Raw genomic sequence first — 23293 nt, 5'->3', positions numbered from 1 at the left:
TGGTAGAGTGCTAGCCTTGAGCTGAAGAGCTGGACAGCGGCCAGGCCCAGAGTTCAGGCCCCACGACCGGACCCCCCCCCCCCCAAAAAAAAAGAAAGAAAGAAAGAAAGAAAGGTAAAAATATACACATATTCTTTGGCAGTACCAGGGTTTAAACTCAGGACCTCATGCTTGCTTAGCTGGCATGGTACCACTTGAGCCATGCCTCCATCTTGGCTTTTTGCTGTTTATTGAGCTTACTCTCTGGTCTCAGCAAGTTATTACTTGATTTCTCTCCTACACTCAAAGGATATACAAATCTATGTGTCTATATATGTCTGTGTGAAGTCATTTCATGAGTGTGTGTGTGTATGTCTGTGTGCATGCTGGTCCTAGGGCTTGAACTCAGGGCCTGGCACTGTCCTTGAGCTTTTTTTGCTCAAGGCTAGCATTCTACCACTTGAGCCACATCTCCACTTCCAGCATTTTTGGTAGTTAACTGGAGATAAGAGTCTCATGGACTTTCCTGGCTGGCTGGCATGAACCTAGAATTACAGGTATGAGCCACTGATAATAGCAACATTTTTTTTAAGTGACAAAGAACCAAGAGGCACAACAGTTTCATTCTGCATGGAGCCCTTTGGATACAGAAAAACCCAAATAACTGGACAAGGTTTCCTGTGCTAGTTCAGTTACTAAATGGGTTGTTTTCAACAAATTGATATATTCTGAACTTTATCTCCCTGACAGCAGAGCTACTCAATCAACTTCCTTCCATCTGTAGTATCTTTCTTTTTTTTGGCGGGGGGGTCTGGTGGTGGGGCCTGAACTCTGGGCCTGGGCGCTGTCCCTCAGCTCTTCAGCTCAAGGCTAGCGCTCTACCACTTGAGTCACAGCACCACTTCCGGCTTTTTTTCTTTTTGTTTATGTGGTGCTGAGGAATCGAACCCAGGGCCTCATGCATGCAAGGCAAGCGCTCTACCACTGAGCCACCTTCCCAGCCCATGCAGCATCTTTCTTATGCCCACCAACTTTCCTGTCTTCTGCTCTGCATCATCTCTGTACATGTGTCTAATCACGCATCACATGATACACAGGCTGTATTACTCTTTAACTTTCAAGAATTTCACGTTTTTGTAATTAATCAGATGAGGGAAATATTTGTCACACATTTTTTTTTTTTGATGGTACTGAGGCAGGATAAAAGAGGAAAACTGAGGCCTGGTGAAGGCATCTCAGAAACAAGGTATTTAAAAATATAGAAGCACTATCTTTGCTTCTAAGACAGACAACTGGATGCCTTCCTTACTTCTAGGATAAACATCTGTTTTATGGCAGGATGCATTCTTACCTGGAAATGCCCAACACCATTAAGACACCTATCTCTGCCTAACTTGGACCCCCCACCTTTACCACACAAATACCCCTGATGCCAAAGAGTGTCTCTTTTTTAGAGTACCCACACTCTATAAGAGTCTGTCTCCACCTCTCTGCTTTTCTGTTTGTCTGCATGCCTGCATGCCTGTTTGCTTACTTACTCACTTAATAAAGCTCCGCCAAGTTTTCTTACCATTGTGACTTGTCCAGAAATTCTTATTCTGAGATTGAAGTCAAGGGCCCCAAGTGAAGACTCCCTTCACAAACCTTCACCTGCATCCTGCATTGAACTCAGAGCCTTGAGCATTCTCAGCTTGCTTGCCCATAGCTGGCACTCTACCAGTTGACCCATACCTCCAGCCTAGCTTTTTGCTGGTTAATTGGAGATAGAGTCTCAAGGACCTCTACTTAAGCTGGTTTTGAACTCTCATTCTCTAGATCTTAGCCTCCTGAGTAGCAACTGGTGCCTGGCTATCATACACAATCCTGGACATATTTTTTTTTTAACCTGGAATTTAAAAAAAAGTATCTTTAGCACAGGAAAAAATATGAATTGAAATACTTGCCATCAAGCCTTGTTCTCCTGGTTTCCCTGGTTCTCCCTTAAAAAAAAAAGATAATTTTAGTGATGTGTGAGTGTAATAGGCAATTTCAATCAATTGGTTGGGTTTTTTTTTTCTCCCATTACTTTCTGGAACACATGAAATATGAAACACATTTTTCAGATCAGAAGAATATAATTACAGCAAGTGAATTTTGTAAACATCATAGGATTAACTAAAATGACATCATGACCTATTTACAATGAAGATGGTGTGGTGTTTTCATAAGGACAGATCTTTCTTATGCAGGGCACAAGCAGTTTCTTTTACTACAAGAAGTAAGCAACATGATGAGCACGAATTGTGATTTTTGTCTCCTGAATTAATAATGGCTAAAGTAACGTGTTTTAATAAAACTGATAGCAAAAATTCTTCCTTAGCATACCGTTGCTATCATTTCCTTTTTTTTAAAGGTCATTCTATTTTAATATATTGATGTCTTCCAGCACAAAGCCAGAGTATTTTAGGTAACATGGTAATATTTTAGATAACGTGGAAACACTTTACATTACAAAAGCGAATTAAAATAACATTAAAGTATAATTTTACTTTAACATAAAATACATATTTGTAAGTTAATATAAAACAGGCAAAAAAAATAAAGAATAGTAATTATCTCTGGGTGATAGAACTACAATTAAGTTTTTCTTTCTTAATGCTTATAAACAAACAATTATTTAATACTCAGATTAGTAGGGAATTGGTTATCATGTTTTATTATATCATTATTATGGCTACAGATATTTTGGGTACACCTGTCACTGTAAAGCCAATATATGCAGCTGTTACTGGTTTTGAAAATAGCTCTGGGTTCCTTTTTATGAAATACTTTTATAATGGTTATTGTAGTATATAGATATTGTCCCTGAGAAGATCAGTCAAGTTCAAATTATGTTTGTGGATATTTTTTGGAGGTACTGGGGATTGAACTCAGGACCTTGTGCTTACAAGGCCTTGTGCTTACCATTTGACCCATTCCTCCTGTCCTTTTTGGGATTCTCTCTCTCCCTCCCTCCCCCTTCTCCCCCCCCTCAAAGCCTGGATGCTGTCCCTCATCACTGAGCTTCTTTGCTCAAGGCTTGCTAGCACTCTACCACTTAAGCCACAGTTATACTTTTGGCTTTTTGGTGGTTAATTGGAGATCAGTCTCATGGACTGATCTCTCCAGGCTGGCTTTGAACTGTGATCCTCAGATTTCAGCCTCCTATGTAGCTAGGATCACAGGGAGGAGCTACTTGTGTCTAGCTTATCCTATTTTTTTTTTCTTCAATTTTTAAGTAGTTGTACAAAAGGGTATTATTAAACTATTTATAATTCCTTGTCCATATATTCTTTGCATTGCTGTGCTACCTTTATTAAACAGAATCATTGATCTAATGTTCTACTATTTCTTTATTTTCATTATTTCTAAGAAGTTGTACAAAAAGGATTTCAACACATTAGTTTGTGAGTACAATGCATCTCAATCAATGCCACCACTGCCATTACTCTCCCTCTCTTATATTCCTGTCACTTGAAACTAAGAGTTGAGGTCACTTTTAAAGTTTTCCTATTAATATGTCCCTCATAGAAACGACCAACTGATATTAAAATCATACTTACTAATGTGCAATCCTCCCCATTGATTTTACTCTTATTTTCAGACACGTTATTTACCAAGGATTACATATGAGAAGTTTTACTTTGCGTGAAGAGCTTGGGGTTTTGTGTTTGCTATGGACCCTTTTGAAAATAGTCTCCATCTCCCACTGTTTTTCACATCACAGACCTACCTGCGTGTGGTGGTGGGGGCATCTGAGAGGCCATGGCATCTCCATCAGGCGCTTCCCGAGCCTTACCTGAACCCGTTCAGCTGCTGGCTCTGGGCCTCCCAGGTGCCGGGTTCCAGGTTGATGGAGCAGTGATGGCCTTTCCCATCATCCCCTTCTCTTCCACCCCCTCTTTCACACCACAGCCCCTTGGCCCTGCTCCATCCTGGCTCTCAGACTTCACTATGACAGAAGACCAATGCAAACACCCATCCAGAAGCAACTCACGGGCACTCCTGGCATGCCTCGGGGGCCATCTTTCCCTGTGTCCCCAGGGGGCCCTCTTGGCCCTGGGGGGCCGGGGGGCCCGGGAGGCCCGGCCTGTCCTTGATCACCCTGGAATGGAGAAGAAGACAGACCATCAATAACCACGGCCGATCAACACTCAGGTCTTCTTTTCAGCACTTGCAATTCATGTTATCTAATCTACATTTACACTATGAGAAGAACCAGAGCGACCAGAAACGTGAAGCCTGTCGGCAATTTACCTGCCAGCAGGGAGCAAATAAATATTCATGATGACTGAGCTGAGGAGATGTTGTTAAAATCAAAGCAGCTCAGGACCCAGCGTCTGGACTCGGGCAGAGAGTGTGTTATCACGGTATTCAGAGCTGTTATAAAACTTCTGTTTAACTTTGTCTGTGCCAAAGGGGTATCGGTTACATTCACCTTGTTCAATGGATGGCTACATTTATAGTTTGACAGATATATTTACTTTTCATAGCCTATAAAATTCAGCCTATGTAGTTCCTGTCATATTGCCTAGCAATTTATAAATTAGCAAAGCTTTAAAAGTTCCTAAAGAGCGTAGGAATTAGATCTGTGACTGGCTCCAGTTTTTAATTTTTTCAATGAATAAAAACATAGTCTTTCTGTACCTTTTTACTTTGGTACCTTTTTTTTTTTTTTTTTTTTTTTGGCATTACTGGACTTCAAACTCAGAGGCCCAACATCTGCCTTAAAGTTGGGATCACAGCTCTGCACCACCATGCCCAGAATGTTCTCTGATATAGGTTCTCTTTTTACCCTTGCAAGACACTCGCTGGTCTTCAACTGTGATCCTCCTATTTCTAGCTCCCCCCGTAGCTGGGATTACAGTAGTGAGCCATTGCACCCAGCCTTTTGTACTTTCACGTATAGGTCAAATGCATCTCACAAAACATAATCTTGTTCTAGTATAACTGCAAATAAAAACCCTCCCCACACCACCCATGCCCCACCCAAAGAGCTCTATGGCAAAGCAACAGTATGCAGAGCAATTAACTGAATGTAAAGAAGCAATCAGAATCCAGCAAGAAGCAAGCACTACCTTAATCAGGCGGCGTTTAATGAGCTGCTGATCAGCAGAGAGAAACCCATGATTGATTTTAGGAAACACCATCTGATCAGTCAGGTGAGTTCAAAGGTTGAAGTTCAGAGATGAGAGAGTTGAAGAATAGACATCAGAAGGCCACAAGAAAGAAATAAAGATATATGCATTAGAATTATAATGATCATTAAATAAAATGGAACTTGCACTTGTGTCTGATAACAGACCTTCTGCCTCTTCTAAAAAGAAATATAACCCTCAAATGAGATCAGATTCTTTGTGTGCGTGAGTATGCAGGTCCTGTGGCTTGAACTCAGGGCCTGGGCATTGTCTCTGAGCTCTTTTGCTCAAGGCTAGCACTCTACCACTTGAGCGACAGCTCTACTTCTAGCTCGTTGGAGATAAGAATCTCACAAATGTTCCTGTCTGGGCTGGCTTCGAACGGCAATCCTCAGATCTCAGCCTCCTGAGTAGCTAGGATTATAAGCATGAGCCACCAATGCCTGGAGAGATCAGTTTTTTCAGATGAAAATTAATGCTTTTTATACTCCTTTATCTTGCCGATAGTGTTGAATATGTGTATATGTGTGCATTTATTTATTTATTTTAACATAGTCTGTTCCCAGAGGCTGAGCTGCTGGGACTCAGCCTTCTGCACTGTGAGTAGAAAGTCCACAGACAAAGCACGAGTTCCATTTTCTGTCAGACATGTCAACCAGCATAACGCGGCATGAACCTGATGGCCACTTTATGGATGCCCAGGGCCCAGAACACTTCGACTGACTTAATTGGCTGGCAAAGCATCACAGAGCATTAAAATACATGCAAATCAACCCACGGAGGCGAGGCACACACTGAGACAGATGTGCTCAGGTGTCTCCCAACACCTGCCTGGCCTCAGGTTCCTTCAAGCATGGTCAGGATGCATCCTCCTAAAACACACCTGACCTGAGCAATGCAGGGGAGGGCCTATCTCCCCCACTGCAGCCGACTGGCTTCCTGACAAGGGCACTCAAGTGGCTGGGCAAGCCAGTGGAATGGCTCTCCATTCTTGCGCACGTTTTTGCTGACTGCAGCTCTGACTGAGCAGGCGTGAGGATCAACCACAAACCTTGACGGTGACGATCTGATTGCTGTGCAGGGCAGCCACTGTGGGGAAGCCTGGCAGGCCCTATGGGCATAGCACAGCACCAAAACAACACGACACAAAACGTCACACAGACATGTCACTGGTAGACAAACAAGCACCTACCACTAATGCCTTCCTTTCCTGGTGTGAGTCTTGGAACATAGCCCAAAACAAAATCAAACCCAAGAGGACCTCCAAGGACCCAGACATTGTATGGCAATTCATCTAAACTGCCCCTAATGGCAAGTAGGTTGGGGGTCTACATGCATGCATGCACACACACACACGCACACACACTGGTGTAACAATTTGATTCTCTAAGGTTAGTTAGTACAAATAGATAACGACAGATGTTGTTACAAAGACAACACTAATTCCTCTCTATTGATACTCTGCTTGCAACACAGGACAGACAATTCATGTGTTAATTCCCCTAAAAAAATGGGAAGGGAATTCTTCTATCCGATCAGAGTATTCCTGGGAATAAATGGAGTTCGTCTCACCACACACATAATCAAAATTTCTCTCTCTAACCACGGGCCGTCTCTCAGCTGCGGTTCAGGCGTGCTGGCTGAGGTGGAGGATGGGAAGCTGTCTTTCATAACATGCATGTTTCATGGTCACACTCTGCAGTAAGCACTTCTGTCATACATTTCCCCCCAAAAACCTTGACAGTTCACACAAGCCCTTAGAGCAGAAAAGTGGTTTGGAATTATTTAACCAAGGGGGGGGAGACATATTTAGAGGCTTGCGTTTTAATAGCTTCTCATTGCAGTTATCAACGAGAGATGTCTGAGGGAGACATTTTGCCTTGTCTCCATTTCTTTCTTTCTTTCTTTTTTTTTTTTAGCAACATCTGACAGTAATGCCCTTATTCTAGTTAACACACACACACACACACACCAAATATGTTTATCACACAAATAAACAACCACCACAGCAATACATGGACTCAAGTTTCTTTAGATTCCCTTCCTCCCTTTCTCCTCTTCCCACCCAATTCTATTTGAAAGATGGTTTTAGGAAAGGTCACAAAGTTTCTAAGTTTTAAGTTTGATTAGTTTGGAGGATAGTTTCTGTTTCCTCTTCTTCTTCTCGCCTTCAATTCAGGATACATTCTTCTTTTCAAGAAAAGCAATCAAGTTACAATATATAGACATTTCTTAGCCCTCCGGCCTTTGAGTCTTCTTTTTTAGTGCAGTGATTTCGTAGAAGCCAACCAGAGGAAATCTTATCCCCTTTTTGGCCAAACCCCTCCGATAAGGTTATGATGTAGCTGGCTAGTTTCGAGATGACCTGTGTCCTCTTTTTCTTCTCCCTAAGTAAAAAGTCCTTTAAACACAGACTCTGCACAAACTCAGAAATGCTACAAGTTGGAAAACAGATGTGTACAATTTGCTTTTGTTTTACTATGGAATATGAGTTTAAAATGTTATTAGATGGTAATGTGCCAACCTCTTTCCATCTGTGACTCATTAACCCAATATTACACAGTCCGAATTTTATATATAAACCTCATATTTATGTAACAAAGAACAAAAACAGATACAAACAAGGAGTCTATGTGGATCAGAATCTTGATTAGTGGTGATAAATCATCATGTCACTGGAAACAGAATTATCTAACAAAATAATTCTAAAAGTCTTTTAACAGCACACATGGTAGGCCTTTCAAATGTTTCTAAATATGAATGTATAAATAAACCACTCCCTATATATAGATTTGAGTATGTCCATCAGCTTGTGGTGTGATTTTTCAATAATCCTCCTCCACCTCTCCCCCCACCCCCCCGCCCGCAACTGTACTTTCCCCACCAAAGCAAAGTTTTTAACTTGATTTGGGTTCCTATTTTAATTGAAAAAGGGAAGTGCACAGGTAATTCTCACCTAGATAGATTCTTTTCCTCAAACAGAAAAACTTTATTTGGGGAAGTTGATCTTACATTCCTCAGTGACATTAACCAGGAAAATAACTACTTTGTAGGGGCTTAGAGCAAAGATTTCCTAAGGGCTTTGGGAGGTTACATGTAGCAAAGGAAAAATAGGACACATGGAAGGATTCTCCTCTGAGCTGCAACATTTAAGATTGTGAATTTTCAAATTGGTATAAAAGTAACCCTTATGGTACAAGCCAGGGTCCTGGGGACATTCAAAGGAAACATTCCCTAAGAAGTCAACATTAATTAATGGTAAATAATTTTAATTCTTTTTTTTTTGATGTTTTAACTAGGCCGAGGCACTGTCCCTTAGTTTTTTTTTTTTTCAATGCTGGCACTCTACCATTTGAGCCATAGCTCCACTTCCAGCCTTTTGGTGGTTAACTGGAGATAACAAATGCATGGACTCTTGGTTCAAAGCCACAGTTCATAAGCCTGGACTGGCTTTGAACCAAAATCTTCAGATCTCATCCTCTTCAGTAGCTAGGATTACAAGCATGAGACACCAGTGTCCTACTTTAAATATTTTTATATAAAGAAAACACTGATGTATATAAAGCAAACACAGAGGTAAAATGCAAGTTGCACAAAATTAGAACTTTTTATTCCATTTGTAATAGTAGTGAACCCCCATCTCAGGGCGGTAAACATCCTGTGCTGTTTGCAGGACTTTGCAAAGCACTGGTTCTGAGTCCTTAGCATAAGTTCCTGGCCAGAACTTCTAGGCTTCCTTAGGTATTCACACAGAAATGAACTCTTTCATTAATGATGCCACTACCCTTCCCCTCCATTATCATTACAGTCCTTTCTAAATAAATGATATGGACATATTTCAGTTGGTCTTACATCTCAGAAATTTTGCCTGACACAGATGGTTTAAGTGTGGGGTACGGGAAAGAATATCTTCAGAATATCAAGGTGTATTGAATCCAGGAATAAGCTGAAATACTGAAATAATTTACATATTTTCACCCTAAAATATTTTTGAATTCGTTTTTTGTCAGTCCTGGGGCTTGAACTCAGGACCTGGATGTTGTCCCTGAGCTTTTTCCCTTAAGGCTAGCACTCTACCACTTTGAGCCACATGCCTCTTCTGTTTTTGTTTTTGTTTTGTTGTTGTTGTTAGTTAACTGGAGATAAAAGCCTCATAGACTTTCCTACTGGAGCTGGCTTCAAACCACAACCTTCAAATCTTGGCCTCCTAAGTAGCTAGGATTACAGGTGTAATCCTTCTTGAATTCTTAAGAAACAGAAATACAAGTGTATATTAAAGACTACTTTATTCAGTCCATGTTCTGTCTGAGAGCATGAAGACTCAAAGGAACCTCATGAATCATACTGATACAGTCGTCTGACCACCTGAGGACTGGTATTTCTACAGCATCACATGGCAGTTAAACTCTCCATCCTCTAGAAGAAATAATGTGATTGTACCTTAAAGGGATCTTTTTTTCTTTCACATTTCTTTTATTGTGAAAATACCGCACAGAGGGGTTACAATTACATGGGCAAGGTAATGAGTATATTTCTTATCAAGCATAGTTGCCTCCTCCTTTGTTTCCTTCCCCTTACCATCCCTTCCCATCTCCCCTCAATTCCCCAAAGGGATCTTTTTATATTTGTGCCAGTCCTGGGCCTTGAACTCAAGGTCAGACAATGTCTAAGGCTACCCTCTACCACTTGAGTCACAGCTTCACTTCTGGCTTTTTTGTAGCTCACGCCTGTAATCCTAGCTACTCAGGAGGCTGAGATCTGAGGATCGAGGTTCAAAGCCAGGCTAGGCAGAAAAGTCTGTGAGACTCTTATCTCCAATAAAAACCACTAGAAAACTGGAAGTGGCGCTGCGGCTCAAACGGTAGAGCACTTGCCTTGAGCTGAAGAGCGTAGGGACAGCACCCAAGCCCACAGTTCAAGCCCCACAACCGATCAAAAAAAAAAGAATCTCAGACTTTCCTGCCTATGCTGGCTTCAAACCTCCATACTCTGATCTCAGCCTCCTGCGTAACCAGGATTACATATGTGAGCCACCAGCACTCAGCCTAAAAGGAGTCTTGGCACAAATAATTCACAAAAATGCTTCCCACTACTTACAGGCCGTAAATTCAAAATGTAATTGTTATTTTTTTTCATTGCATTCTCAGTGATGATGGGTATTTCATGATTACATGATAGTCAGAAAATTTTGTATTTTGTTAAAAATATTCAATAAGACAAGCAAAGAGCCAGAAATATAATCTTCAGCTTCTAATTCCAGAATTTTCTCATTACACCGTTTATGGATTTGTGATCATTTTTTCCTACTTGTCGTCTAGTTTAAATATTAGAAAAACTGTCTAACACTCTACAAGATTTCGGAAGTGTTTGAGTGTGTTCTCTGCTAGGCCTGGGGATTGAAATGGTGAGTAGGGTCCCAAGTTCAGACAGTTCAAAATCCAGTGGGGAAGCGGAGATGATAAGTAGGCAGCAGCCATGTGCAGCGGTAAGCATCAGGATGGTGATGAAAGAGAGGGCCTACAAAGCAAAGAAAATGTGCATCTCACACGAGGTCTGAAGAGCCATGGAAGACTCCCCAGGCTGGGGTGCGTGTGCTGGAGGCTGGTACAGCAAGAGTAAAAGCAACAACAGACATTAGGAAGAGGCCACAATGGTCTAATGATGCAACTGTATCTTAAAGCTAGGAGTGTGGAAAGCCAACAGTTTCAAGGGCTATTAAAAGAGCAGGATTTGCAAGATGAAAATGTCTGTTTGGAAGGCAAAGACTGTGTTTCTGGCTAAAAATATGATGGAAAATGAGGAGTGGAGACTGGTGCTAGGTCTGTAGCTGGAAGAAGGGAAAGCGTGCAGAGGGAATAGTAGACAGGAAAAAAGAGGTAATTTTTGAAGCAGGTGATGCTGCAGATGATGGATTCGGGTAGGGATTTGCTGAACCTTGAACTATCTCAGGGAGCAATAGCTGGATATGCACTTAAGAATGGAGTGAGGTACAATCAAGAGTTACATGACTATGTAAAGTCAGTGGGGAGAGGAAAGACCCAGGACCAAGAGCCTAGGAAAGCGTTGGGCTCAAGGATGAGCCGAGGAAGAGTTCACAGTGCAAGCCTATAAAAGTAGGAGGAATGCTGACTTTCCTCAAGTCTCTATAGGCAAGTGATTCAAAATGACATTCACAGACTTGCCCATTGCATCATTGATGATACTACAAAATGTACATAAAATGACCTGGTGCTGGTGGCTCATGCCTGTAATCCTAACTACTCAGGAGGCTGAGGCTCATGGTTCAAAGACAGCCCGGACAGGAAAGTCTGTGAGACTTTTATTTCCATTAAAACTACCAAAAATGGCAGAAGTGGAAGTATGGGCTCAAGTGGTAGATTGTTAGCCTTGAGCAAAAAGAAGCTCAGCACCCAGGCCCTGAGTTCAAGCCCCAGGAACAGGACACACACACAAACACACCAATGATTTGTGGAAAGAACAAGTTAATGATGGCCATTATCACCAACAATGATGTTCGTTGTTAAGAATAACATCGTGTATGCAGGGAAAGAGTTGTTGATAAAGCGTTAAGGGAGCTCAACAGAAAATCACATTAGAATAAAAGATATGTGTTACATTGAAAAATGAAAATAGGCCGAGTTTATCCATAGTGTACATGACTGTGATTGTGTATGCTCAAAATATATCACGCATGACAACACAACCAGCACGGTGGACATGTGTGTGCATAAAGCAAGATAAATATTCCTAGAAGCTGATGGAATGATTTCTAGCTAAGAGAGACCAGATGGGGAAATGTTATTATTATAGAATGTAAAAAATATTTAGGTAAAGGAACAACTTTCAGTAAATGGCAAGAACTGTTAAAGACAGAAGGTACCACTTTGGGCCACAGTTCCATTTCCAGCTTTTTGTGGTGAACTGGGAGATAAGAGGTCTTATAGACTTTCCTGCCTGGGCTGCCTTCAAACAGTGATTCCTCAGATCTCAGCCTCCTAAGTAGGTAAACATTACAGGTATCGGCCACTGGCAGCCCATCTCAAAGTATTAACTGTAGAAAAATGTAGCTTTAGTTGTTGTTGACTATCTTCACCTGGCTCAAAAACTGATAGTTTCTCAAGGATATAGGTTGACCCATTGTAACCGTGAGATGTACAAGACACTATGTTGAAAATGAACTTTACAACTTCAGAGGGATGGGGAGGGAGAGGTGGGGGAGATGGGGAGGGAAGGGATGGTAGGGGAAAAACAAAGGGGGGGTAACAATGCTCGACAGGAACTGGACTCATTACCTTACTCATGTAACTGTAACCCCTCTGTACAGTATCTTTACAATAAAAATATATATGAAATAATTAATAGTTTCTTTTTCATAGGTACTCTAAAACTCCCATTCTAGTATGTTCTATCATAAACTTTAACTTAGTCTCTCCAGTAGTTATTCTTTTATATGCAAGTAATAAATGTGAGTTTTACAGATCTGAAGAAAGAAAACGATGCAACGTCTATATTGAGAAACGGCATTAAATGTTATAGTACTAAACTGCTAAGTAAAGACAAACTATAAAATTACTGTGAATAAGCATAAGAAAGGCTCAGAAAGTCCAGCAGTGGTAAATGCCAAGTGTAAAAAATAGTGCTGAAAACTACACTTGTAGGTCAAAAAAGCTCTACGTAGGTATAATTTAAAAGATTCCACAGGTTGCTAACAACTTTCCCAAATGAATATGGCAAAGAAGGCAGCAAGCATGAAATACACGATTTCAGATATGGCTGAGATCTTATTGCAGTCCTTTTATTTTTTGCCAGTCTGTGGGGCTTGAACTCAGGGCCTAGGTGTTGCCCCAAGCTTTTTTTGCTCAAAGTTAGCACTCTGCCACTTTGAGCCACAGCTCCACTCCCCATTTTCTGGAGGTTAATTGGAGATAAGAGTCTTACGGACTTTGTTCCCTGGGCTGGCTTTAAACCATGATCCTCAGATCTCAGCCTCCTGAGTAGCTAGGATGACAGGTGTTTTCCAGTGGCTCCTGGCTTCTCATTGGTACCTGTATCCACAGACACTCTCTCTCTCTTGTATTCACGTTTTCATTTTACTCCTCTTCCAGCAATCATTTTCTTAATTGGCCCTCTGCTCATTGTATCAGCAGAGCAGGGCAGAGTACAGAATTTGTGTGTTAATATTTCTAGGAACCAAAAACATCTAGAAAGATACTTTTTCTAAACTGGAAGAGAAGAAGGACTTTTCCAGTTTCCCAGAGCATAGGAGACTAATGTGTGCTTCCAAAAAACACCGTCAGGAAGACATTGACACCTGGAGGAAGAAATATGAATGCAGATGGATAGGGATGTGTGGGAAAAAATTATCCTGGTTATATGACAGCATTCAAGTATCAGGAAGATGCCCCAGAGATGTAGCAATGACACACACTAGCTGACACACACAGCTGTAGCAAACATGGAGACTCATGACTACAGACTAGAGATCGGGAGACAGTCCTACAGGAGTAGGGAAGCATGGAAACACCAGAAAGATACATGGCAGTTTTCTGGTCAGCTTGGAGCCTGCAGGCCAAAACTCAGAATTGAAGGTTTTATAGAAAGTTAAGTCGGACTTCATATTCATGGCTGCTTTAATTTTTGGGTTGAGATTCATGAGCCTCATTGAGATTCAACTGAAGCAAGAAGATGATGGCTGTTAACAAGACCAATGGTAAGACAGTGTGCTGATAGGGGATCTAGGCCAGGCCAGGTGGTCAAGAGTCAACATTCCCACCCCTGCCCCCCTCCCCAGACATGTCTCCTAAGCTGATCATCAAGACCCTGGGTGGGTACTGACACTTTCCTTCTCAGTAGAATCAAGGTGAACCCTGGAACCAATGAGAGCCTATTTTTTCCTTTACTGAAATGGATACAGGTAGTTGGAATATGGACATGAGTACTGCTCTATTCAGTGTCCTACGAGACCCAGACTGAGCTGGTCTTTTGGGCCAGCAATGGTTCTGGGTTGTATGGTTCCTGATGGGATGTGAGAGCTCAGCTAGACTTTCTTTCTTTCCTGTACCATGAATCTTGGGATCCATTCTGAATCCCAAGAACATGGACAGACACTATAGAAGTTCAAGTCTAGTGGAAAGGGAGAATTACCCCATAAAGATCAATCAGGTGGAAAATATACTACATTAGTGCTCCAGGAGCACATCCTGTCTGGAAGGAGGAAGAAGAATCCCAAAGGTAGAATTTGAAATGGTCTAATGAGCAATTGGGAATGCTGGATACAACATTGGGTTTTAGGTGGTGTGAAAGCGTGAACATTGAGGAAAAGCTTGGAAATGTTGATAGAGTATACATGTGAGAGGCCTTAAAAATGTCTTAATGCCAGGTGAGGATTACATCTGTAATCCTAGCTATGCAGGAAGCTGAGATCTGAGGATCGTGGTTCAAAGCCAGCCCTGGCAGGAAAAGTCTATGAGACTCTTACCTCCACTCAACTACAATAGAGGCTGGAAGTGGAGCTGTGGCTCAAGTGGTAGAGCTCTAGCCTTACAGAGAAAAGCTCCAGGGCAATGTCCAGGCACTGAGTTCAAGCCCCATGGCTGCCCCCCACTGCTGTTATTGGACAGCAGTGAAGATCTTTGTACAATGAGGAATCCCATGCTGTATGTGGTTTAAGAAAGGCAACTCTCGTGAAGTCAGAAACGAACAGATTAGAAACTAAGACACAGCCTGCAATCTCTTATGAAGAATGGATACACACACACACACACACACACACACACACACACACACACACACACACACACACACACGAGAAACGTTCAAAAATAATTTATATTAAATTTTAAGTTAAATTTGTAAATTAAAATTTAAAACATTACATTTTTAATTCAAAAAATAATTTTTCTTTTGGCAAAAGTAGGACTTGAACTCAGGACTTTGAGACTGCCCAGCTGGCATTTGAGCCATACCTACAGCTTATCTTTCTTTTGGTTATTGTGGAAGGCTAGATCTGAGGATTGTAGTTTGAAGCCAGGTTGGGCATGAAAGACAATGGGATTCTTATCTCCAATGAACTACCAAAAAAAATTAAAAACCCAAACAAAAAAGCCTGAAGCGGAGCTGTGGCTCAAGGTGTAAAGCACTAAACCTTGAGCAAAATAACCAAAAGATTAAAAAAAAAGTCCTCAGGAACGGTGCTCAGTCTCTTGAGTTCAAGCCTTAGAATACCTCCCCCCAAATTGTTTAATATTTGGATTTTTACATGTTAATCCGGACTGGCCTGATCAGTTGTTACTTGGAATACATATTTTAATCATTTACTTTAGTGAGATGTAAGTGTGTTTATAATTAACCCACATTTTGCAAGTAAATGCAAAAAACAATACTCATAAAAACTTCATTCTGTTATGAAATTGAAAACTCTCCAAGACTTGTTGAGAACATCAATTTGATTATCAAACACTGCATAGGAATTTATCTTGTCTTTAAAAAAAAAGAACTATGCAAAAGTAAACTTCAACCAGGCCCCATCTGCATTTCATGCTGTGTTTGGAATATAAGTTTGTGAATTACAGAGTAGTCGAACTCTGTAATTTTAATTCTTAAGCCATCTTCCCTTGAAGATAGATCAAGACCCTAATAGGGTGAACTGCAGTATTTGTCCCTACATTTCTATACCACGTAAGGAGCTTTCCAGTTGACAAAGACTCACCCCACCTTGGCTGTACCCCAGTCATCCGCAAAGGAAGCAGTCTAAGTCCAGCACAGGAAGCAAAACAGGACCAGGAAAGAAGAGTGCCAAGCAAATAAAGGATTCATTAGCTGGCAGGGTACCTGCTACTGAAGGAAAATAGGCATTTGTCCAATAGCCTATGAGAAAAGTTCTATTCTATTTTTTTTTTTTTATGCTCAGAGAAAAAGCCAAAAATGTCCTGCTGCTCCTCAGAAGCTAAATTTAGTATTCTGGGTCACTGGGTACTTGCTAAACTTGTTTGTAGGATATTAGGTTGAATCTGCTCTAATATTCTTTGGGCATGGATTCTGGCTGGTAGCCTCTTTGCTGTCCCAGTAGAATACATGGATGGCTGGAAACTGTTCTATAAAAATTCACTGGTGTACTGCCAAGCAAGCCCCAGTGGCTCACGCCTGTAATTCCAGCCATTGAAGAGACTAAGATCTGAGAATAGAAGTTCATAGACAGGCTGGGCAGGAAAGTCTGTGAGATGCTTATCTTCAATTAAACACCAAAGAAAGCTAAAAGTGTGCTTGTGGCTCAAGTGGTAGAGCACCACCAAATAACAACAACAAAATGTTGGTGAGAGTTCCATGCAGCCCAGCCTCAGTGTGGATGGTTATACTTGTAATTCTTGTACACCTGAGAAGTTCACCATCCACAAATAAAGTTAGTCGACAATAAATAACTAGACTCCTTGCAGTTATTGAACTCTTCGAAAGTGAGAGGAAGGAGGAAAGAAAAGGGAAAGGAAGGAAAGAGGAGAAGGAAAAGAAAAGGAGGGGAGAAAAGAGGAAAGGGGAAAAGAGAAAAAATAAAGGAAGAGAAGACAACATAAAAGAAATGCAGAGACTTAGTGAAGAGAAGGAGAAAGCTAGGCCTGACAAGAAATACTAAACACTCAACTACTTTTGCCACTGGAAAAAACAGACCTGATGCTCACCCCTCTTCACCTGTTTCCCAAGAAATCAGAAAGCCAAGCCTTTTGTTTTTACATGAATGGCTCAGATTTCAAATGCATGCTACAAATTCAAATTCAATAAAAAATTATAGTCCAGGCAAAAAGTATATTTGAGGGCAGGCTGGGCCACAGACCAGCAGCTGATAGTCTCTGAACAAGTACTGATTTTTGCTTGTTTTTTTTTTTCCTTAGGGGGTGTATGGAGAGATTCTTTTCTTTTAGTTTTTGTAGCTGTTGTTCTACCAGTACTTGAACTCAGAGCTTTGTGCCCTCACCCAACATGACTCCAGGGAGAGCACCAGAGCTTGTTTATATAAAACAACCTAGATTATTATTATTTTCCCAGACCTGAGGATCGAACTCAGGACCTTACACTTGAGAGGCAAGTGCTTTTCCACCGAGCTAAATCCCCAATTGCTTTAAAAAAAATGATTTCATGAATTCAAAGCAACAGTTGGTTGGTTTTACAATTTTGCACGTACGAAATAAGGTCTTGGTTTTATTTGCGGTAAATAAAGGAAAAAAAGCAAATGACAATGTGCTGTGTGTGAATGCATACATAGCCAAGGGGAGAAACATCCCTGCTCTCTTAAAATTCTAAATGCAATAGTCCAATTCACAAAATGCAGATGTGTTTTCATGGGTCTTTTTTTCTTTCCTTTTTTACTTGGACAGGTTTCCTATTTCAGAAACTACAAGGAACAAAGTTTACATCCTAAAAGCCAGGTGGCATCTGGGATTCTTAGATAAGGCACCAGTTCTACCACCTCATCAGCTACAACTTTTATGACTCCCATATGTGGCTAAAAAAAAAATTACAGGATGTATGCCTATCATGTCCTGACCAAAACTGAACTGCTTTGCTTTACATACGACACTGCCGGCCATTCTCCTTGAGCAATGGAGAACATCGACAATTATGGAGTGCACAGGGAAAGAGGATTTGGTCATTCTGTAGCCCTGGGATGAAGGGTCATCACCCTCAATGGTATGGTTGGCCTTGTTTCTTGACTTGTGGAAAGCACCCTGGAATAAATATGAGTAAGAAAAAATATTTCCAATGGGAAATGCAAGAGTCAGCATCTTTAGCAAATAACATCCAATTTGAGAATTATTAGTAGCTTAATGTGCGAATAGCAATAGTTCACTTTAATTAAAGGAAGACTTTCCTTCTACTTTCTCCTTGTAGGATTGCCTTCACGATGACCATCTATCTAAACAAAAGACAAGAATGGAGGTGGGTGCCGATAGCACTCAGGAGGCTGAGATCTGAGGATCATCCTTCTACTGAGATAAGTCTGAAAGACTCAAATCTCCAATTAAACCAGAAGTAGAGTTGTGGTTTAAGTGGCAGGGCAGCCCTGAGTGAAAAAGCTAAGGGTCAGGGCCCAGGCCCTGAGTTCAAGCACACATGCACACGCATGTGTGCGTGCACACACACATACACACACACAAAGAATGGAAGAAAGCAAGGAGCAATACAGGAGGGTCCTGGAAGGTTCTGAGCTGAGCTGGAGAGCCCAGGCCTCGTGGGTCTGGGGTGGAGAATTCTCAGGATAGCACGAAGAGCATTTCACTTAGAAAGAAAAGAACATTGAGAGAACAGACTTCCATGTTTTAGCCAACAGAGTAGAATGTTAATAGATGGTAGGACCCTATGATTGAAAAACAAACAAACAACAACAACAAAATAGTTGGTAAAGAAAGCAACAGTAACCACTTCCTATTTTCTAATTCTCTGCCAAAGAGAAACATACACACACACACACACATATATATACACACATATATAGCTATTTGCATTTAAAATTCCTACAAACACTGCGAAGTATTAAACACCAGGAAAAGTGAATTAAGAATCTAAATGTGTCCTGGCATAAACAAATGACTTCTAAAATAATAAGCATTTGCCAAAAAAAGTACCCAAGCGTCCAGCGTGAGGAGCAATAGAAGAAAAAAAAAAAAGAGAAATCCTGCAAAATATATTCTATTCAAGGCTAGAAGAGACGATGAAAGAAATTGTTACTGAAAATTTACAAAAGATTCATAGTTAAAAAAACATTACATTTCTATTTCTTTCTTTTCTTTGGTGGACCAAGGGACTGAACTCAAGGCCCCACCTTTACTGGAACCTCTGTGTGTGGATATAGCTGGCATTACAGGATTTTGCTACCATGCCTGGTTAGTTTTTGAGGCTAGCCTTGAACCGCCATTCTTCCGCAGTAACGGGTATTACAAGCATGCGACATCATGCCTGGTCCAATTTGTTTCCTTTGTGATGGAGGTATGTATTGAACTGGATTATAGAATGACATCTGTCAAATATACTTTGACTATCTTTAGATACCAAATTGAGACACCTGAACTGAAAACTAATGAACACATTCTATTCATAATTGGCAGGACACTCTACCTCACTAATACTGCTACCACAATTCACGACCTCAGCCTGAATCAATCCACATTTATATCAATGAATGCAATTAATCCTCTCAGACTTGGGATCTGCAGATGGTCTTTACGTATGTATATCTGTTTTGATGTCCAACTTAAAGCAGAAGAGGAGGAGGAGGAGGAGGAGGAAAAGGAGGAGGAAGAGGAGGAGGAGGAGGAGGAGGAGGAGGAGGTGATGATGATGGCATTTATTGGACTGCAGTCAGAAGGCATAGCAGTCTTCAACAGGAGAAATGATAAGCGCACGCCAAGAACATGGCGATTTAAGCAAAGAACACAATGTGAACCCAATAAACAAGCTGTTTGGTCTGTACACATAATTGAGAAACTAAGCAGTAAGTAAAAAATAAAAATCACAGTTCAAGGTGGTAACAAACATGTTGAAAGCTAACCTAATTCCAGGCTGAATGAACCTGGTTGGTTATAGCCCACGTTCCTCAGGTCCAGGCTGCATCTGCACTAATGGACTTGGTTTCTAGCACTTAACCTTTAAGGGGAAACATAATCATTCAGGATGAGATACAGACAGTAACTGAGCTAGTCAGCGGGCTCAGTCTGTGGCATGAGGAACGGATGGAGGATGAGGGGTTGGAGCAGGAGGAAAGGAGATAGGGCATAAGAGGATTTCAAAAAACTTAAGACTGAATGAAGCCAGGTACTTGTGGCTCACGTCTGTAAACCTAGCTACTCAGGGCAGTAGTCGTCCAGGGAGGAAAGTCCAGGAGACTCTTATCTCCAATGAAGCACCAGAAAACCAGAAATGGTGCTGTGGCTCAAAGTGGTAGCCTTGAGCAAAAGAGCTCGGGGACAGTGCCCAGGCCCTGGATTCAAGTCCCGAGATACACCAAAAGCAAAAAGAAAAATCCGGAATGGAGAACACAGGGCATAAGTCCCTCCACCAGAAGGTCTGTTCAGTTATGGTAGGCCGCTATTAGTTGAGGAATGCAGCCAATGAAGGTTTGGACTTCTCTTAGAAGGGTCTTAGGGTTCATTCTAATTTCGAACATCAGCATTTCTATAAAGTCACTGAAGCATCGCTGTGTAGAAGAGGACAGTTCAGAAGCAGGACTAAATGTGTGGGAAGTAGATGCATGGGGGTGTCAGTTGGAGAGTGGGCTAGTATCTGTTGGGTGGGTGATTGTCTTACTTGGTGATATTTAGGACCAGCATGGAGTAGTGAGCTTTCGAGGTATGGTCCTATCACTGGAGGTGTCTGAACACAACTCAGGAACTATAAACATAAGACACCCTCTGGGGGTGGGGGGGTGCGTTGGACAATTGCCTGGCCGTGAATTTATTTTGCAGTTGTGAAAGTCTGACAGAGCAGCAAATGAGCCCCCCGCCCCCTCCCCCCCCCCCCCCCCCCACCGCATGCCATGTTATCTTCTTTCCCACCAGCCTTTCAATATGCCTGTACTTCCAAGTGCTGGGTATACAAGTATGTACCACTATACCTGGCCCTGTCTAATTTTTAAAAATAAAACGAGCAAGACTTATTAACGCTTCCTGGCTTGATAAATGATTTTGAATCCTAACAAAAGCTGAATTGCAATGTCAATTTTACCCCCAAATCACAGTAAGAAATGTTTTTTTGGATACACACATACACACATATATAATATTTTTCTATCAATGGAAATATAATATACTTCAGAGGATCCACTTTATGCCATTTAAAAAAAAATCCTGTGGAACATCAATTCAAATTTTGTATTTGTTGCATTCACAGAAATCAGGTTTCAGTTTATTTTTATATCAGGGGAAGAAACAGAAAAGAGAATGAGATAATACCAGCTCAAATTAGTTTGTTCTCTTAAGAATTGTCAGTACAGCTCTAAAGGATAATTCTAAACAATTCATGAGCTTGGTTTTTATTGGTGCCCCAATAGGGCTATTTTGTGAGGAATGTTTATAAGAGGGGATGTTTCCATTAATCCAACTATACAACCAGAACACAAAACCCCAGAAAACATGTATAACACATTAAAACATGACTGTTTCTAGAAGTATGCTGACTAGCATCACAAAGGAAATTATCGGGCTCCAACAAAAATCCATGCAACTAAATTTTTATTATGATTTAAAATATCCATACACTTCGGCTTCAAGTGATATAGCTATCTACGGCAGATTATCTTAACTAATTCATGTATGTGGTTAAAGGGTCTAGAATAACTTTGAAAGTTAAGGTCTTATTTTTTTTCTCAGAGAGATAACTCTTAATACACTTAAAGTCCAATGTTTCTGATTCTGAAACACGTCTAATTAAATGCTGAAAGTGGGTCTTTTAAACATCATTTGCATATTATTGAATCATTAGTTTACATAACTGGGTTGAGTTGTTTTTTATACATATACAATTTTTCTTACTTTAATTGGTATTCCCTACTTTATTGTGACTAAATAAACACTCTTGACTGCTATGCCAAATAGTGAGCTAGAATACTTTTTCAACCAACTCTGTGTTAACAGTTGCCTCTTCCTTCATAGTTTGCTCAGTCTTTCATTTCTGATCATAACTTATCACCTTGTTCCCGATTTTCCAGCATGACTGCCCAACCCTTCCCAGTATTTTCTTTTTTTCAGAATCCAACACATCTGACAACTTTTATCCGCTCCTCCCAATCGCATGGACATTTCTATGTTCAACCTCTCTGGTGCCATTTGAAACAGCTTAGCTATCTGCTACCTCACATGCCCCCAGTTAATGGTGTCTCTCTGCATCCATAGGGATGCTTGTGATCTGCAGGATCAACTGACCTTGTGGTGCTGGGCAAGAGGCTCAGCACCAATGTCCACTTTGTCTACCGCCACTTCTTTCCTTCTCGTGATCTACCGCAGTATTCTATGGAGGGTCGTTTTTCAGACTTCGCATGTGCGTATGCCCAAGCCTTCTCAAGCACCTGGTGAGCTGATTCCCCATCTTTACTCGTCCAGCACTCACAGCAAGGCAAGCCCAGCCCATCATTCCGTGCACGTGCAGTTTCGTGCTGGTAGCAGGCTGTGTTCTGGTTGTGGTGGGTAGCCCAGACGCTAGAGAAGGACTTCTTAGTCTTATTTAACTAGAATAACTTTCGAAAAACTCTATTATTTTGTAGTTTATATCTTAAAGAATAAATATTAAGAATTAACATGAACTACATTGGAATCTTGATATATAAAACTACTAAGTTTGAGCCAGTCTGGCAGGAAAGTGTGTGAAATTTTATCTCCAAAAATCAGAAATGGAGCTGTGGCTTAAGTGGTAGAGCCTTGAGCAAAAAAAGCTCTGGGACAGCGCCCAGACCCTGAAACTACTAAGTATGAACTACTACTAACTTTAATCTTTGAATATATTTGGCATATTAATCAAGCAAATTCTGTGGCATGATAATAGGTTGATAATTACCAATGTAAGAAGAATTCTATGAAATTTTAAACCAAATAGAATGTAAGGTATCTTTAAAGACAATAGTCAGCCTTCTTCCAAGAAAATAAGTGATTTAGCATCACATTGTTTTGTGATATAAGTATATTGTGAGAGATTTTTATCATAAGATAAATATGATCTTAATATTTAATAATTGCAAACTTGTGACAATAGGGAGAAAAATCACCTAAGCAAATAAATGAAGTGGGTTGAGTGTCACTCCGATACAATCCAGAATGCGACTCTCTTCTAGGGCAGATCGACCCATTCAGCTTTTGCCAGACTGAAAGTTCAAAAAACTGTGGGCCCAAAGATACCAGATCTTCTCATTTTTCAAAATGAAATGTTTCTTTGTGGGTGCCCTCCTCCCTTTCCCCCAATCCTGGGGATTGAATTCAAGGCCTGGGTGCTGTCCCTGGCCTTCTTTTGCTCAAGGCTAGTGTTCTACCACTTGAACCACACACATCTCCACTTTGGGAATTTTGGTATTTAACTGGAGGTAAGAGTATCACAGACTTTCCTGCCCAGACTGGATCTCAACCGTGATCCTCAGACCTCAGCCTCTTGAGTAAGCATGAGCCATTCCCACCTGGCAAATACAGTGA

At 41.0% G+C, this 23293-nt stretch overlaps 1 protein-coding gene across 1 annotated transcript in view; it reads right to left on the bottom strand.

Annotated features, from left to right (window-relative positions):
- Positions 1-23293, bottom strand: part of Col25a1 (collagen type XXV alpha 1 chain) — a 408459-nt gene that overhangs the window by 108491 nt on the left and 276675 nt on the right. Inside the window, exons 8-10 of the mRNA XM_042701800.1 lie at positions 5076-5147; positions 3995-4102; positions 1923-1958 (exon numbers count right to left, since the gene is read on the bottom strand). Coding sequence (XP_042557734.1) covers positions 1923-1958; positions 3995-4102; positions 5076-5147 — 216 coding nt within the window. The remainder of the gene's footprint in view (positions 1-1922; positions 1959-3994; positions 4103-5075; positions 5148-23293) is intronic.

The sequence above is a fragment of the Dipodomys spectabilis genome, unplaced genomic scaffold, assembly GCF_019054845.1.
Source record: "Dipodomys spectabilis isolate Male_0828 unplaced genomic scaffold, ASM1905484v1 ptg000297l, whole genome shotgun sequence".
NCBI classification, from domain to species: Eukaryota; Metazoa; Chordata; class Mammalia; order Rodentia; family Heteromyidae; genus Dipodomys; species Dipodomys spectabilis.
Note: the sequence above shows the minus strand (reverse complement) of the source record. Positions and strands in the feature narration are given on the sequence as shown.